Source organism: Hyperolius riggenbachi, chromosome 12 (genome assembly GCF_040937935.1).
Source record: "Hyperolius riggenbachi isolate aHypRig1 chromosome 12, aHypRig1.pri, whole genome shotgun sequence".
Lineage (NCBI taxonomy): Eukaryota > Metazoa > Chordata > Amphibia > Anura > Hyperoliidae > Hyperolius > Hyperolius riggenbachi.
Genome location: NC_090657.1, coordinates 101,993,838 through 102,011,229, shown reverse-complemented (window position 1 = coordinate 102,011,229; position 17,392 = coordinate 101,993,838). Strand labels below are relative to the sequence as shown.

The following is a 17,392-nucleotide window of genomic DNA, read 5'->3' as shown; positions in this document are numbered from 1 at the left end:
GTTGCCTGTCAGCCCTGCTGACCCTCTGCCTCTAATACTATTAGCCATAGCCCCTGAACAAGCATGCAGCAGATCAGGTGTTTCAGACTTTAAAGTCAGATCTGACAAGACTAGCTGCATGCTTGTTTCTGGTGTTATTTAGATACTTCTGCAGAGAAATAGACCAGCAGGGCTGCCAGGCAACTGGTATTGATTAAAAGGAAATAAATATGGCAGCCTCCGTATACCTCTTACTTCAGTTCCCCTTTAAAGGGACTCCGAGCTCACGAAAAAAAGAAAAGTTGTACTCACCAGGGGCTTTCTCCAGCCCAGTGCTGGTCGGGAGGTCCCACGCCGGCGTCCTGGCTCCTCTCCTTCTCCCCGCTCCGGTATAGCTGACAGGCCGCAGCCCGGGCGACACTCGGTGGAGTGTCGGGCTGCAGCTTCCGCGTATGACGCGGATTACGTCACACGCCGGCCGCCTCGCGTCATCACGGCGGCCGGCGTGAAAGTACTGCGCATGCGCGCTTTAATCGCGCATGCGCAGTACTTTCACGCCGGCCGCCGTGATGACGTGAGGCGGCCGGCGTGTGACGTAATCCGCGTCATACGCGGAAGCTGCAGCCCGACACTCCACCGAGTGTCGCCCGGGCTGCGGCCTGTCAGCTATACCGGAGCGGGGAGAAGGAGAGGAGCCAGGACGCCGGCGTGGGACCTCCCGACCAGCACTGGGCTGGAGAAAGCCCCTGGTGAGTACAACTTTTCTTTTTTTCGTGAGCTCGGAGTCCCTTTAAGTGACAGCAAGATAGGAGAAAAGTAATGTATAGCTCATTTTACTCGGGGACTTTTACTCTGCGACAAATGTACATTTTGCACATATTCATACACATGTATTTTAAATTCTAAAATGTTTTAGTGCTACTCTAAAGGAGTTCTGTGGAGGGAACCGGAGGATAAAAACCGCCACCTACCTGGGGCTTCTATCAGCCCCCTGTAGCAGTGATGTCCCACGCTGTCCTCCTCCGATCCGCCGTTCCCCGGTCTAACGCGGCACGCCGTCCAACTGCGGCTGCGCGCCCGTGGCCTGCTCGCTCCCGCCCACGTCATCGGAAGCTTACTGCGCAGGGACGGTACAAGAAAACTTCATACTGCGCCTGCACAGTAAGCTTCTGAGGACGCGAACGGCAGCGCGCATTATTTGGCTATGTCAGACGAATAATGCCCAGTGCCGGGGGCAGGGAACGGCGGATAGGAGGAGGACGGCGTGGGACATTACTGCTACATGGGGCAGAAAGAAGCCCCAGGTAAGTGGCAGATTTTATCCTCAGGTTCCCCCCAAAGAACCCCTTTAAGTAGGAATGGTCATTTAACTTTAACTTAACTGAGAGGGATATGGAGGCTCAGAGCAGGGACAAGGTCCTCCAGCACCTAAGGCTGAGACACCAAAGTGCGCCCCTCCATCCCTCCCACCCCAGCCGTCACACACTGATTGCTATAAGACTAAGAGGCGCCACAGGGCCCACAACCTCCCCAACACCTTAATATCTAGTTATCTGGCTTGCAGTCACTGCTATGTATCCCCTTTTCTTATTTCTTTCTGCTTCATACAAAATTAGGAATGACAGCTGAATGAATTGTGCACCCCTCCTACACTGCACCCTGAGGCTGGAGCCTCTCCAGCCTATGCCTCGGCCCAGCCCTGTGGAGGCTGCCATATTTACTTCCTTTTAAATATATTTCCAGGCTGTCCTGCTGATCCTCTGCCTCTAATACTTTTAGCCGTAGACCCTGCACAAGTATGCACATCAGATGTTTGACTAGATTTGAATGCTTGTTTCAGATGTGAGATTCAGACACTACTGAGGCATGAAAGATCAGCAGAACTGCCAGGTGGATATTGTTTAAAGAGATTCTTGTAATAGAAAAAAGTGCCCCTGGGGGGTACTTACCTCAGGAGGGGGAAGCCTCTGGATCCTATCGAGGCTTCCCCCTTCCTTCTCCGTCCCACGGTGGTCTTGCTGGGCCCCTCCGAAAACACAGCCGACAATTTCCTGTGCTGTGGCGCAGGTGCAGTAGCGCCAGCAATATTTACCTTCCCCAGCTCCAGCGCAGGCGCAGTAGCGGCTCCCCGATGGGCTAAGGCAAAAATAGCCTATCCCAATCGGGTCTACGATGCAGGAGACTTGCACCCGTGCAGTAGAGCGGACCTGACTGGTATTGGCTATTCCTGATCCTGATCCCGAGCCGAGAGTTGCTACTGCGCCTGCGCTTGAACTGGAAAGGTAAATATTTACATGGCCGTCATTTGGAGGGGCCCGGCGAGACCACTGTGGGACGGAAGAGGATGGTGGAAGCCTTGATAGGATCCAGAGGCTTCCCACTCCCGAGGTAAGTACTCCAAGGGGCACTTTTTTCTGTTACAGTTTTTCTTTAAAAGGAAATAAATATGGCTGCCTCCATATACCTCTCACTTCAGGAGTCCTTTAAGTATATATTTAATTATTGGAACATATTTAGGAAGATTCCTATACTACCCAGCCTTTTTTGCCCTGGAAGATTATACTTAGCTGATGTTTGTGCTTTGTTATAAAACACATGAAATTGGCTTTTTATATGTCCGGAGTACAAGTATCAACATTTATGTGCATGAATTATTTATATAAACAACAATAACTGTATAAATGCCTGCAATGTGGGTCAGGTGCTATCACAAGCAAAAGCTATGACTCAGGGAGTGGCATGTTTTCAGGGGTGGAGTTCAAAGGCACTGGGATTTCTGTGCCTCTAGGCACCTGATGACATTTAAATCTGGCTTTTAATATTGGCATGGTTTCCGTCAAGTTTACTAGATATTTATACAGCTGCTGATTGAAGCTGAAAAGTAACAACACTCTTCAGTTATAATATGGCTTGTGCAGTAATGATATCTATTATATTGATTTCTGTACTGATGTATGGTCACTCTTAAACACCAAGACCCATCATTGTTGTGAACATCTTTATATGTCAATCAGTAGTCTGAGGCCAGATTAATGAGGCCGCTGCATTATATAAAGCCCAAACAAACTCCAAATATGCAAGACAAATCTAATGGCAATCATAGTTACATAGTTACATAGTTATTTTGGTTGAAAAAAGACATACGTCCATCGAGTTCAACCAGTATAAAGTACAACACCAGCCTGCTCCCTCACATATCCCTGTTGATCCAGAGGAAGGCGAAATACCCTTACAAGGCATGGTCCAATTATCCCCAAAAGGGAAAAATTCCTTCCCGACTCCAGATGGCAATCAGATAAAATCCCTGGATCAACATCGCTGGGCATTACCTAGTAATTTAGCAAAGAAATGAACAGCGCTACTTAAAAACAGATGAGTGCTTACCTGCAAAAAAGTGCAGACCCCACTCATGGGATACAAATACACAATGAGCACACATACAACCTGTCTACCACTTGGAGGATGTTAGTTTCCACTAACAGCTTGCAATGCAATTTGTTAGGTACTCGTCCCTCCCACTGTCGAAGAAGTCTTTCCTCCATGGGAGGGGACCTAACACTAACTAAAACCTACCTATGCATATGCATAGCCTGGGCGCGCTACCAGTAAAATTAAGAATTGCGCAGAAAAAGTGGGATCAGCGCATCACCAGGCCGCCTCTGAATGGCCTCAGCTCAGAGATGCGCTGAGCCCCCCCAGGAACTACAAACGCACCTTGAACCAAACAGAGGCTCTGCATATACACCAAAGAAAAACTAACAAGTGGGAGCAGCTGACCAGAATTAAATCAAACATAGCAAAGAAATGAACAGCGCTACTTAAAAACAGATGAATGCTTACCTGCAAAAAAGTGCAGACCCCACTCATGGGATACAAATACACAATGAGCACACATACAACCTGCAGGTAAGCATTCATCTGTTTTTAAGTAGCGCTGTTCATTTCTTTGCTATGTTTGATTTAATTCTGGTCAGCTGCTCCCACTTGTTAGTTTTTCTTTGGTGTATATGCAGAGCCTCTGTTTGGTTCAAGGTGCGTTTGTAGTTCCTGGGGGGGCTCAGCGCATCTCTGAGCTGAGGCCATTCAGAGGCGGCCTGGTGATGCGCTGATCCCACTTTTTCTGCACAATTACCTAGTAATTGTAGCCTAGTAATTGTCTTTCAACGCAAGGAAAGCATCTAAGCCCCCTTTAAATGCAGGTATAGAGTTTGCCATAACGACTTCCTGTGGCAATGCATTCCACATCTTAATCACTCTTACTGTAAAGAACCCTTTCCTAAATAAATGGCTAACACGTTTTTCCTCCATGCGCAGATCATGTCCTCTAGTCCTTTGAGAAGGCCTAGGGACAAAAAGCTCATCAATATTATAAGTGAATATAAGTAGTATATAGAATTACAGTGATGGAAAGAATACCTGTATCATGGGCCACGTCTGTTTGCCACTGCAGTACAGCTGACTTGCTCTCCTCTATGGAATCAGACAGTGGGTGGGTCACTCGGTGTGATTATGTGACACTGAAAGCCAAAACAACAACAGATGTCAGAGTACACTTCCCAGCATCCCTGCGTTACAATAAAATCCATCTGTTTGCAGAAAGGAGGTGGACTTTTAGACCATAGGAAGATGGTGCTGAGCAATTGTGAGACCTAACTTTGTATGGATAGGTGCACAACTGCAGGAAAGCAAAGCTATATAATAAGGGGTTTGAATTTGAAAAGTTTAGTTCTGGAAGTAAAGCTTATCATTTACACTAATCCACATGATTGCTTTGAGAATTTGCCTAGTTCAGTTTTGGGTGCAGATGGACTCCGATGGCGTACATTTAAAAGTTACAAACTGATCGGGAGAAGAATGAACGCAATAGTAGAATATTGGAATTGTTAGTAATATTCCACTATTGCCAGGCCCAGATTTACATCACTGGAGCCTATAGGCACAGATGTCCTGGCACCATAGACTTAATTGTTCATAAACCTACAAACCCTGCCGAACTGTACCGCAAGTATGCTGGCTGGCCCAGCTGTCACTTCTCCCTTACTTCCCTTGCCCGTCATAGGTAGCTACAGGTGCCCCTTAGTATTAGGTAGCCAGAGCTATCCTCAGTATTAAGTAGATAGTGGTGTCCTCGAATGAAAGGCAATCTGGTCAGTGGAATGCCGCAACCCGGGTGAGTAAACTCTCATCTACACTCTCATCAGGACTCTGCATAGGGAAGGAGGGAGGGAAACACTAGGGGACGGGAGTGAGACGCCTTTCCATCATCAGGCGCCTGTAGGCATGTGCCTACAGTGCCTTATGGTAAATCCGGCCCTGACTATTGCCTTTTCTTATCAAATCAGAGTCAGCACCACTACCCAGAGTTCAGCAACACTAGCCAAACGCCACTCCCACTCCCACCACAGTCACAGCCACTACTCGGACTTTGGCTAAACAGTAGCTGAGTGCTGGCGCTACCGCTGCTAACTGCCACTAGTTGGAGTTCTCCAGTGACCATATTACTGTCTACAGGTACATTTTGTATATAAAAAAAATGGGGGCCTATTATGGTACAGAGTGGGCAGAGTGTGCCGGCAGAGGCTCTATGCATATGACCCTGTTGGCCCACTCTGCCGCAGGGTCATATGAATGTAGTTTTTGGCAGTGCGATACAATGGAGAGGGGCATACTCCTCCGCTTACCCGTCGCCGCCCCTTGCCCACTGAGGTACTCACTGCTGGACAGACAGTATGTCACTGGGATTGCCGGCTTCCCCGTTGTATATGAGTCGATTCACGCATGCGCGCCGCACCACTGCCACCAACAAATTTTAAATTTCTGCGTCGCCTATTCACTTCCATGCGTCACAGCGGAAGTCACATGGTACTACTAGGCCCCATAGACTTTCTGTGTTGTTGCATTACCCTGCATGCAGAAAGGGTAACACAATCCAAACAAAAAGGCCTAGTATACAAGGGCTTGAAGGGTTACCAAACTAGTTAACGCCCCGACAAGAATGTGAGTCAAAGGACCGGTGGGTCAGATTACACATCCTTCGACAGGTCACATAAGTTCTCTTCACATATGTATTTGAATTGTGTATTTAGTTGTTTGATTGAACTTTCGCCTTCCTGCCATGCAGGCTGACAAGGTTATGCAAGTTGTGATGCATATGATGTGACAGAACAAAGCTGCAAGTCTTGAAGGAAATGTGATGAGTTGGCAGCTCTTCTGTCAAGCTAAAGCCTAGATAACATAAGATAAAAAATCACTTGTGCCCTCTGGTCATAAGTTTGGGAAAACTGAGACATTTAAAAAAAATTGAAATGTTTCTCAAACTACAAGTGGGGCTTTGTTGTTGTGTTCTATTTTGATTCATCTTACTGGAGAGATGAGACCAGGACACATAAGCTATGTACACAGGCTGGAGAAAGGACCGTACACTAGTGTCCCAACACCACCTAAGGATTTGGCATGCCAGGTCTGACCAGCCTGTGAGAGCTTGGTTTTCCTCCTCACCCCACCCCCCAGAACAGTGCAGTGTATTGTCCCTTCAGCTTTAGGGCCCTTTCCCACGAGCAGTTGATAGGCAGTGAAAAGACTGTTGAACTCTCACAACTTCTTGCTTCTCCCTGGTATATGCTCACTGCTGCTTGGCAACTGCTCGCTACTGCTTAATAACTGCTCATTGAGCATGCAGTTCAACTGCCCATGTGAAAGGACCTTTACAAGGACAGAGACTGGTGGGACATTGATAGTCCCAATTATGGGGAACATTGATAAGATTCCATCCTTCCATAGGAACTGAGGAGATGTGGATTGGTCCTTGTTAGGCAGCAGCACAGCTGTTGTACTTGAGGAGGTGGTGGTGGTGATGTTGGGATTGAGAGTCAGGATTAGACCAGGGGCGCCTTTACCTACTGACCACCCAGGCAGCGGCTTTGAGCGGCTTTGATGGGGAAGGCGCAATAAATTACTGTCAGTCCAAGGGGAAATAAAAATTCCTGTCCTGAAAGACCGTTGTAAGGGACTGGAGAGAAAAAGATTTCCTTCTGTTTTAAGAAGGCAAATTACACCAAGCTTTGCTTTTTTAGTAGGAGGGCATTTGGTTCCTTTTATCCCCCTATACATTCCTAGTAGCTTGGGTCACCCTGAGCTGCTTGGTTACTCTGCTCTTTTCACAAATAGCCTTCTGCTAAGTCACTAAAGAATCATTCAGAGTTCAGAATTATAGATACTCCCTAAGAAGAAGGTGTCTGGCTTATAGCTGTTCTCTGCCCCTCCACAGAGGAGACAGCGACAGCGCCCTACCCCCAAATGTTACTGAGTCTGCAGAGGGAGTGAGACAAACAAACAAACAAACAAACAAACAGTAAACTCTGCAGACAGCTGTGTGCTCTGCTAGAATGTCTGCATGTCTAGATGTCAGGACAATCGCCATGACTAGCTATGGAGCGGTAGGATCATCTGATCCTCTCCCCTACACAGCCTGCACTTCTCCCTGAATTCAACAGGACAGTGTTTGAAGTGTGTAATGGACACAGTGGGGGTTGCAGGTTTTGTCTTTCATTGTGCGTGAGTGAATAGGAGGGCAGCATCTAAAGCTCAAACAATGATAATGGACATGTAAGCAATGTGTGTAATTACATCCATCACTACTTATAATTGAAGATGGCATAATAATGTATTTCCATTAGTGCTGTCTGTTTGCCCTCTCTCTAATGCTATGTACCACCTCACGATTTTTCCAACGATTTTCCTGATGTTCATCAATTTTTTTTTTTGAGCGACAAGTAGTCATTTACACGATGTCGTGACATCGCTTAGCATTGTGTGGTGAAAAGTGACCGTCACTGAGGATCAAGTAAAGTACTGAGGTCGCTTGACTTCTCGTTCGCGCCCGTCCTGTAATGTCACGTGACATCTCACATACCCGCTGGCAGGAAGATGAATCGCTGGACGCTTGTCATGAGGGACACCTCGCTGGATCCATCTTCCTGTGTTGTTGCAGTCACTGTGGTGAGTGTGGAGCTTAACTTTGCTTGCCCTCACCCTCTGCTCATGCTCCCTCTCCCACTGTCTCCCTGACCAAACAACTGCTACTTGGGGAACAATGTGCACAACTATGTACACTAGTCTGAGCACTCTTCAGGGGAGCCAGTAGCATTTGGAACTATTATTGTGTATTTATGTAGCACTGACATCTTCAGCACTTTACAGAGTACATAGTCATGTCACTGACTGCTCACTGGAGCTTACAATTTCATCCCTACCATAGTCAAACTGTAATGTCCGACCATATTATTATCATGTATTTACATAGCACTGACATCTTCTGCAGTACTTTACAGAGTACATAGTCATGTCACTGACTGTCCTCAGAGGAGCTCACAATCTAATCCTACCATAGTCATAGTCTAATGTCCTACCATATTATTATTATGTATTTATATAGCACTGACATCTTCTGCAGCACTTTACAGAGTACATAGTCATGTCACTGACTGTCCCCAGAGGAGCTCACAATCTAATCCTACCATAGTCATAGTCTAATGTCCTACCATATTATTATTATGTATTTATATAGCACTGACATCTTCTGCAGCACTGTAGAGAGTACATAGTGATGTCACTGACTGTCCTCAGAGGAGCTCACAATCTAACCCTACCATAGTCATAGTCTAATGTCCTACCATATTATTATTATTTATTTATATAGCACTGACATCTCCTGAAGCACTTTACAGAGTACATAGTCATGTCACTGACTGTCCTCAGAGGAGCTCACAATCTAACCCTACCATAGTCATAGTATAATGTCCTACCATATTATTATTGTTTATTTATATAGCACTGACATCTCCTGAAGCACTTTAGAGAGTACATAGTCATGTCACTGACTGTCCTCAGAGGAGCTCACAGTCTAATCCCTACCATAGTTATAGTCTAATATTTTCAATATAGGATTGTTTTGGGGTAAACCAGTTGACTTATTAGTATGTTTTTTAGGATGTAGGAAATGTCTGAAGTGTCTGAAGACAGAAACTCCATGCAGATTTTGCCCTGGCCAATGTTCAAGCCTAGGACTCAGCACTAAAATGCAGTAGTGGTACCCACTGAGCCTCTATTCTACTCATAGATATCTGCTCATCCATGTCATCAATTCTGACCCTCTACTACCCTTCCTCCCTCCATTCTACTTACCTTCTCTTGTATCACTTACACTACAAACACACTGTGCTTATCTCCAGAATGGATTATGAATCAAACTATTAGGCCCAGTGCACACCAAAACCGCTAGCAGATCCTCAAAACGCTAGCGGTTTTGGAGCAGATTTCAGAGCGATTCTAGGCATGTTTAGAGACATTTTCTAAACATGCCGGGCGTTTTTGTGAAGCAGATTACAAATATTGTTACAGTAAAAGCTGTTACTGAACAGCTTCTGTAACAAATACGCCTGGAAAACTGCTCTGATCTAGCGTTTTTCAGAGCGGTTTGCATTTTTCCTATACTTTACATTGAGGCAGAATCGCTTCTGCAAACCGCAAATGTGCAGCAGGAGGCACGTTTGCGGTTTGCTAAAAACCTCAAACAGCTGGTGTGCACCATCCCATGGAAATACATTAGCCAAGCGTTTTCACAGACAGATGTGGTTGGCGGATCGCTGCTAAAACCGCTCGGTGTGCACTGGGCCTTAAACCACCTTACCATATCAGCCCTTCAATGTCATGATATACCCACTCTAGTCCTACCCTAACAGGTGGTAACATATCTGCATATCTCATAATGTTTGTGAAAAATTATTTTGAAAGTAAGAATGTCTTGCTTGATAATCCAATCTTGCAATGTGACTGCCATTGGAACTTGTAGTGTGGATGCTGTATTTGAGGTGCATACTGGCAGCATGTGCTGTATGGCATACAATGCTGATCATCCACAAGGCAAACTTAGGCAGCTGCCTAGGGTCTAGAGAGAGTTTAGGGGCCTGGTGGTTGCTAGCCCCCACCAAATCTAACTAAATAAGCCAGGTGACCATCAGTGGAGGGCAAAGTGTTATCTTGCCTAGGGCCCCATTTCATAGTTATCCCTCTCTGATGGCTTATATCATGTGTGAAGTGTTCTATAATGTATATGATTTTTGTTTTATTTTTATGGGGGGGGGGGGGGGGCGCCACAGGATTTCTTGCCTGGAGTGACAAGAAGGCTAGAGGCGCCCCTGGATTAGACACTACAAAGGGATTGGTAGCCGTACATGTTTTTCCTCAGTTTTCTTGTACTTTAGTTTGAACAATATTTAGGGCAGGTTGACACGGATGATGTCTCATCATTTTTTTTAATTCGCTTGGGGGTAGAGGTGATTTACAACATTTAATTGGAATGACTGAGCGCTTTTGTGTAGGTCACAGCGTTTAGTAGATCATGCTTCCAGAGCTTGCTGCTTCTGGGAGTCAGCTGTGTTCACCAAATGACACGCGACATTATACTCACCTTTTTTTAAACGCAACTGCTTAGACAAATGATGTTAAATGCTTTTCAAATGCTTTACAAAAATGAGTAGGAAATTAACAGCAGTACAAGTAAAACGTTTGAAAAGTGTTCTAATGGAAATAAAAACTCAATGCTTTCACAGCCATCCTTGTGAACTGACCCTAAAAGAACTTCAGAGTGTTACTTCCAAACTTCCAATGTCTGATGCATGTAATCTCCCTTAGGGCTATCGCAGGTTGAGTTTCGACATCAACGCACATAGACACGTACGCAAAGAGGTGAAGGATCGTTGGAAAATTCTTCTGGAAAACTTAGGTGAGCCCATCTAAAAGTGGATACATTTCCATGAGGCTGTTCACAGTACTGTGTTGTAAAGGATCATGTTATTCTAATTCACTGCAGGCAGGCTTCCTATTAAAATCTATGTCCAGTCTTCATTGCAATTCACACTCATTATAACGCATTAACGCATGCATTATACAACTTACTCTTTGAATCCAGCCTAAGGGCCCAGGCAGACTTCCACAGTACCCTTCAACGCAGGTGGCTGTTCATTTTACAGAAATGCACGGCACCTATGTTGCTCACGAAAATACATGCAGCTGTGTGTTGTCAGAACACACCGCTGTGCAGTGCAGGAGTGTGACCATAACTTGGTGTCATCTTTGACTCTGCACTCATTTGCTCCCAATATCCAGACCATCTCTAGTTCTTTCAAGTTCCACTTGTGTCACATTCCCAAAATACCTCCTAGCCTACCGCTAGAGACCACTTAATTCCTGGTACAGGCTCTAATTATCTTTTGTTTTGACTACCACAAAATTTGCCTAGCTGGAACTCCTCTTACTAAATTCTACTTCAATTATATTACTGAACCTTGTACACAAATACAATCCTAAGCAGCCTCTCTGCTCCTCTACAATTCTCCAGTGGCTTCCTCACTCATAACCTCTTTCCACTCACAGTTCCAAGGCTTTTCTAGTGCTGCACCCACTTTTAGGAAAGTCCTTCCTCATTCTATTAGGCTTTCTCCTATTTTTAACACAAGTCTTCAAAAACCCATCTCTTCAAAAATTTCTACCCATTTTCTTCTCTCTCCTAGCAATCTCCCAAAACTACCCACAGTCTAATTTCCCTTTCCTATGCCCCCTTCCCCCATGCATCTAGATTGTAATTCCAGTTTGGTAGGATCCTCGCATCCTTCTGTTTCTTGTTATGCACTTGTTATGTATGCTGGTGTATCGCCTGCATCCTGGGCCGGATTTAGGCCAAGGCCTGCTAGGCCATGTCCTAGGGCACCACAGGAGCAAGGGCACCAAAGCAGCAGGCTAAACTGGTGGATCATTTGCAAATGCTACAATGCAGGGAGATCAGGCGAGCGCTTGACCGCGGTACTCTGCTGCTAGCCGCCTGTGCAGTAGCCACCTTGCTCTCTGTGCACGTTTGCACTACGGCCGTCGGCTATGCATTAGAGACAGAAAGGAAGAGGAAGCTTCTGCACTGGAGACGAGCAGACAAATGAGTGAAACTGATGGCTGCTGCGGTGTAAAGGCGAATTGGCTACCTATACTGAAAGGGGGGGGGAGTGGGAAAAGGAGGGATTAGGGGAGTCATCTGGCTACCTATACTGGAGGGAAAGGGGGAGGAGTCATCTGGCTACCTATACTGGAGGGAAAGGTGGAGGGGGTCATCAGGCTAACTATACTGGAGGGGGCGGCCGGTGACAGTGGCCTTGGGCGGTAAAAAGTACAAATCCGGCCCTGCCCTGCATCTCTTTTTATTGTTCAGTGCAGTGTACAGTATTAGGTTTCTAAGTAAAGGATAAAGATTGACACCTAGCATAATGAATGTCTCTGCACCTTATTCCATTCCTGTCTCCCAGCATGCCTTGTTTTTCCCAATCTCATTTTCAACTTTTATCCCACCTCCAGGTTTCCGAACAGAAGCGGACTCGCTTCTGGCAGTCACCTCTAATACATCCTACAATAGCCTGCGTAACCCCACAGAGGCTCGCCGTCTCCTCAACCTCCTCTCTGAGGAGACCAGCATGTTTGAACAGCACACCATGCCTCCTGAGAGGTACCTCTTTGTGCTGGTAAGTACACATAATATGTACTCCAGACTTCTGTATACAGAGTATTATAGGCAACCACCATAGCTCCCAACTGTTGCTTTTTTAGAGGGACTGTCCCTTCTTTTGCAGCTAGATCCCCTTTTGTCCCTCTTTCCTCCTCAGTTGTACATCTTTTAGGTTTTATTTACAGGCAGATATGAGCAGCCAAATGCGCAACTGATAGTGTGGATAGCGTGTGTGTGCGTGTGTGTGTGTGTGTGCGTGCGTGCGTGTGTGTGTGTGTGTGTCATTATTAATCTGCCACTGCAATTCTCTGCCCAGAGGGTGGCAGGTCCTGCCATGGTCCATACAGTAGGATTCTGGGGAGAGCTATTGCGGGAACCTATATAACAATGTGGAATACATAACTATAATACATGACCATTACATGGCCTTATTCAGTGGTGAGCAGGTAGTGAGTGTGTAAAATATGTGGGCAAGAGGGCTTTTAAGTAAACCTTTCTTACTTAGGGATACATAGCTCCCAACTGACTGTCCCTCTTTGGGAGCCCTGTCCCGCTGTCCCTCTTTCCTCCTCATTTGTCCCCCTTTCAGGACTTTGTCCCTCTTTCTGTATAAATATATATATATTTCTCTACTAAACAATGTATTTGATTGGCTCTAAACTTTATTTCCATCCTTTAAATTGATATATTACTAATCTTAAAATGTTCATATGAAGTAAAATGAACCAGGATAGAAAGGACCAGTGTGGATTGAATTATAAAACAACATATTTTTCTTATGACATCTTTATGGTTTGTGTGACTAGGGGTGTGATGGGGGCATGGCAGGGGTGTGGCTTAAGTGTCCCTCTTTCTCATCTCAAAAAGTTGGGAGGTATGGGGATATGTGCACAGCTGGAGTCAATTAAATGTTAGTACTGCTACTATAGAGCCTAATATGTTACGGCCTATAAACACCAACCAAGCTTCTACCATTACAATAAATGCATTATAATTTTGCCTTCTTAAAAGAGATGTTTTTGTGATAATTTAGCAGTAAGTGAGAAAGTGTGGTTTCCCATGATACATAATTTCCGAAAATGCAAATCATTTCTTCAGGGCTGGTTTAAAGTCTGGTGGGACTCCAGGGAAAAGGTAACCTGGGTCCCCACTCAGCAAACTCAGCCCCCAGGTACCCCAAAACTGGCTGCAAACCCCCAATCTCCCACTTAACTCCTATGTGCTCCCCCGGGCCCCTGCACAATACCAGCATTGTATCTCACCTGTCCCAGCGGCCAACGCGCTGCACCCATCTTCTTCCTGCTGTCTGTCTCTTGTGACCAGCACATGTTACAAGGACCGGTGAGATACCAATGCTGCTATTGTGCAAGGGTCCCAGGGAGCACATAACAGTTAAGGGGGAGGTCTTGGGCTCCGTAGTGCTCGGGGCTCAGGGGACATTGCCTTAATGGAAGCGTTGGTCCTGCATTTCTTTATTTCCCTGAAAGCCAGGCACACATTCAGAACCACTGGCATATGCTTATATATGTATTTTTTAGTAAGAGGGCTGTTCGGTCACCCTGAGCTATTTGGGTAGTCCAGCATTACAATAATGACACAAAATACTTCAGTGCAGCTGCTGAGTACAGAGAGCTAATCTAATACTAGGGAGATGAGTTACAGACACACAGTTCAGTTTGGTTATTATGTGACAAAACAATATATTACCCACCAAGCTAGCAGCACACGCACCCCTTTATCGCATTTGCCTGTCAATGACGAGAACTTAATGCAATTAAGTATGCCTTGTCTCCAAACAGTGAGCAGAGATATTGGCCCAGCGACACTTGTAGCTATAAATCAGTATCTGCTGAGGAGCAATTTGCATTCATGGGGAGCATGGAAAGGTCCCTCTGTGTCCCCACCTTTGCCCCCTCAGGCTTGCCACAAAGTGTTCTGGATTGTATGGTTCTCTGTAGGTGATGACAGACGTGACACTGAGTGCAGGTGTTAAATGTCAGCTCTGGAGTGTTTCCTTACACTGCGCTGTCCATAGTGCCTGACAGAGGAGAGGAAGCCCTCTAGCTCAGAGTTTATGCAGGAGAGACCCAGACACTCTGGATGAACCTCCTGTGATGTATGTGACAAAGTGACAAGGCCAGAGGCTGTTTATTTATAACATTGGGACATTGTGTGTTTCAGGACCGTCTCATCCTTCTTGATATGGGAACAGAGTTTGTATCTATAGCCAGGCGCTTCTATCCAGCTGAGGCCACGGAAAACAGTGACAAGGAGGGCGCGGAGCCTGGCACGGCGGTGTTGGTGAGCCCTGGATGGCAGGAAACAGGAGACAGTAGGGAGAAGGAAGACGAGTATTCTGAAGTAGACGAGGCTAACTTCCTAGTCAATCTGCTTGAGTGATACAAGAAAAACAGACATTGCACCCATTCCTTTCCCTATAATAATGCATCATAGACTTTACATGTTTTCCCTCTTGCTTTCCAATCCTATACAATAAAATCCCTGTGTCGCTGCGTCCAGCTGTCCCTGTTTTGTGCTACTGCGCATATACGCAGTAACGGACAGCTGGACGGAACCAGGGAGCAAGGCGGGCAAACGAGGTGGGTGGGCGAGCAAGGTGGGTGAAGCGGGCGCGCGCGCATGCGCGGTGGTTGCGTGCGTTTGGTGGGTGCACGCATGCGCACTGGCAGTGGCGGCGGCAGAAAAAAAGACCTAGAGCCCTTTTTTAAACGTGCTTGGGTCTACTAGTTTATTATAATAGGGTCAAAAGAAAGGTGTGCATTTTTGCTTCATCATAGTGATGGAGAAATAGGCACAGTGGCGGACGAAGCTAACAGTGGACCCCTGTGCAGAATAAATGAAGGGGGCCCCATGTGATTGGCCAGAATCATAACAGATTATGGTTGGTTTGAAATAATGTCGATAACGTAAAAGTACATGAATCTAGGTTACATTCTGTAGGCATTGGCCTCAATTCATAAACATTACTGTATTTGGTAATGCAGAAAACAGCTGATTTTACAGAGCACTCAGGGCCTGAGCCCACTGACGCAGAAATGTGTGCTTTTCAGTTACACATCCAGGCCCGTTTCTAGGGCCATGCGGCCCGTGCGGCCGCCCTGAGCACTGAGGGGGGCGCTGTAATGGAGGTGGGAGCCACAGGGAGGGCAGCCCGACCTCTCCATCCCTTCCTCTACCCGGGCCGCTCTCCGTGTTCCCCCCTCAGATGCAGAGTGATTGCAGCAGGAAGCGCTGCATACAACAACTCCAATCGCCGCTCACTTGCCGCTGGACTCCTGCTCAGGCCCGGCCCTAGACTTTATGCCGCCTGAGGCAATCTTGAAACAAATCGCCGCCCCCCCCCCCCAATCTGTGGGTGTGGGGGGGGCCGCCCGAGCTGGAGGGGATAGCGGGCAGGAAGGGGGTATTGGGCCTAGCGGCGGGGAGGGGGGTCGGACCCCCTCTCCCTCGCCTGGGTCCCCCGACCTCCGCTCCCCTCCTGCTTTAAAGAGTTACGTCGCTGGCTGCATTGTAAGAGGCAACGGGCGGGATCACTCACCTCTTCCTCGTTAATCGTGCGCTCCACTGACGACACTTCCTGCGGCGTAGCAGGAAGTGACGTCACTGGAGCGCACGCTGGAACGAGGAAGAGGTGAGTGATCCCCGCCCGTTGCCTCTTACAATGCAGCGACGTAACTCTTTAAAGCAGGAGGGGAGCGGAGGTCGGGGGACCCAAGCGAGGGAGGGGGGGTCCGACCCCCCTCCTTGCCGCTAGGCCCAATACCCCCTTCCTGCCCGCTATCCCCTCCAGCTCGGGCGGCCCCCTCACACCCACGGGGTGGGTGCCGCCCCCCCAGAAGTGCCGCCTGAGGCAAAGGTTTCACCCCGCCTCATGGGCGGGCCGGCCCTGCTCCTGCTCTGCATAGCAGGTATACACACGCTGCTTCCTGTTTAGCAGGAAGCAGCGTTTGTATCAGCGTCTATGCAGAGGAGGAGACCAGCGGCAAGTAAGCGGCAATTGAAACGCAGGGAGGTGAGTTGTATACAGCGCTTCTTGCTGCAATCACTCTGCCTATAGCTGGCTACCTATACTGGGGTACCTATTCCTGGCTACCTATACTGGAGGGACCTGTAGTGAGTGCAACTAGACCTAGCTTACCTTTACTGAGGGCACCTATACCTGGCTCCGTGGGGGGCGCAATTTTTACACCCTCGCCCTGGTGCATTTTAGCCTAAAAACTGCCCTGTACACATCAATGTAACAGATGCTGAAAAGCGGACAGAAGCGGATACAACTGCATCAGTGGGCTCAGGCCTTTAGGAAAGTGTCAACTCATAAAGGCTGTTACTTACCGCAAGAAAAGCTGAAATTACTGAGCAGTGAGGTAAATTACCGACTTGTGCTGTATTTACCTCAACATGTCATTAAATGTCAGCAAATGTCAATTCATAAAGCTTACAACATTCGGTAATACCCACAATAATTACCGACACCTCTGGTGTGGTCTTAACAATGGGAAGTCTCTGAGTTTGTGCAGGGAAGCGTGACTCACACAAGCAGAAGCAGAGACAGCTGTGACTGACAGGAGCCAAGGAGCCAATAGAAACGCGTACGAGAGGAGAGACTTGGGTGCAGTATACAGCTAGTATGGCTTATCCTGCTGCTGCACAAGTTCCCGGCGACGTTATATATCCCTCTATGTCCATGTGGATGGTGGGGAATTATGTAATTCGGCTTCTAGCTATTGCTGGAGGCCGAATTACAGTGTTTTAAAAGTAACTTCAGCTCCGTCTTCTTACAGTGCCGAAGTTACTCACTGTGTGCTGCTATAGCCGTAATTCCTATTACGGTCTATGATGGCGCCG

General features: G+C 47.0%; 1 protein-coding gene across 1 annotated transcript in view; it reads left to right on the top strand.

Annotated features, from left to right (window-relative positions):
• Window positions 1-15,882, top strand: part of LOC137541998 (melanoregulin-like) — a 49,865-nt gene extending 33,983 nt beyond the window's left edge. The window contains exons 4-6 of the mRNA XM_068263588.1: window positions 10,672-10,762; window positions 12,379-12,542; window positions 14,708-15,882. Coding sequence (XP_068119689.1) covers window positions 10,672-10,762; window positions 12,379-12,542; window positions 14,708-14,926 — 474 coding nt within the window. The 3' untranslated portion in view covers window positions 14,927-15,882. The remainder of the gene's footprint in view (window positions 1-10,671; window positions 10,763-12,378; window positions 12,543-14,707) is intronic.
• Window positions 15,883-17,392: the final 1,510 nt, after the last annotated feature.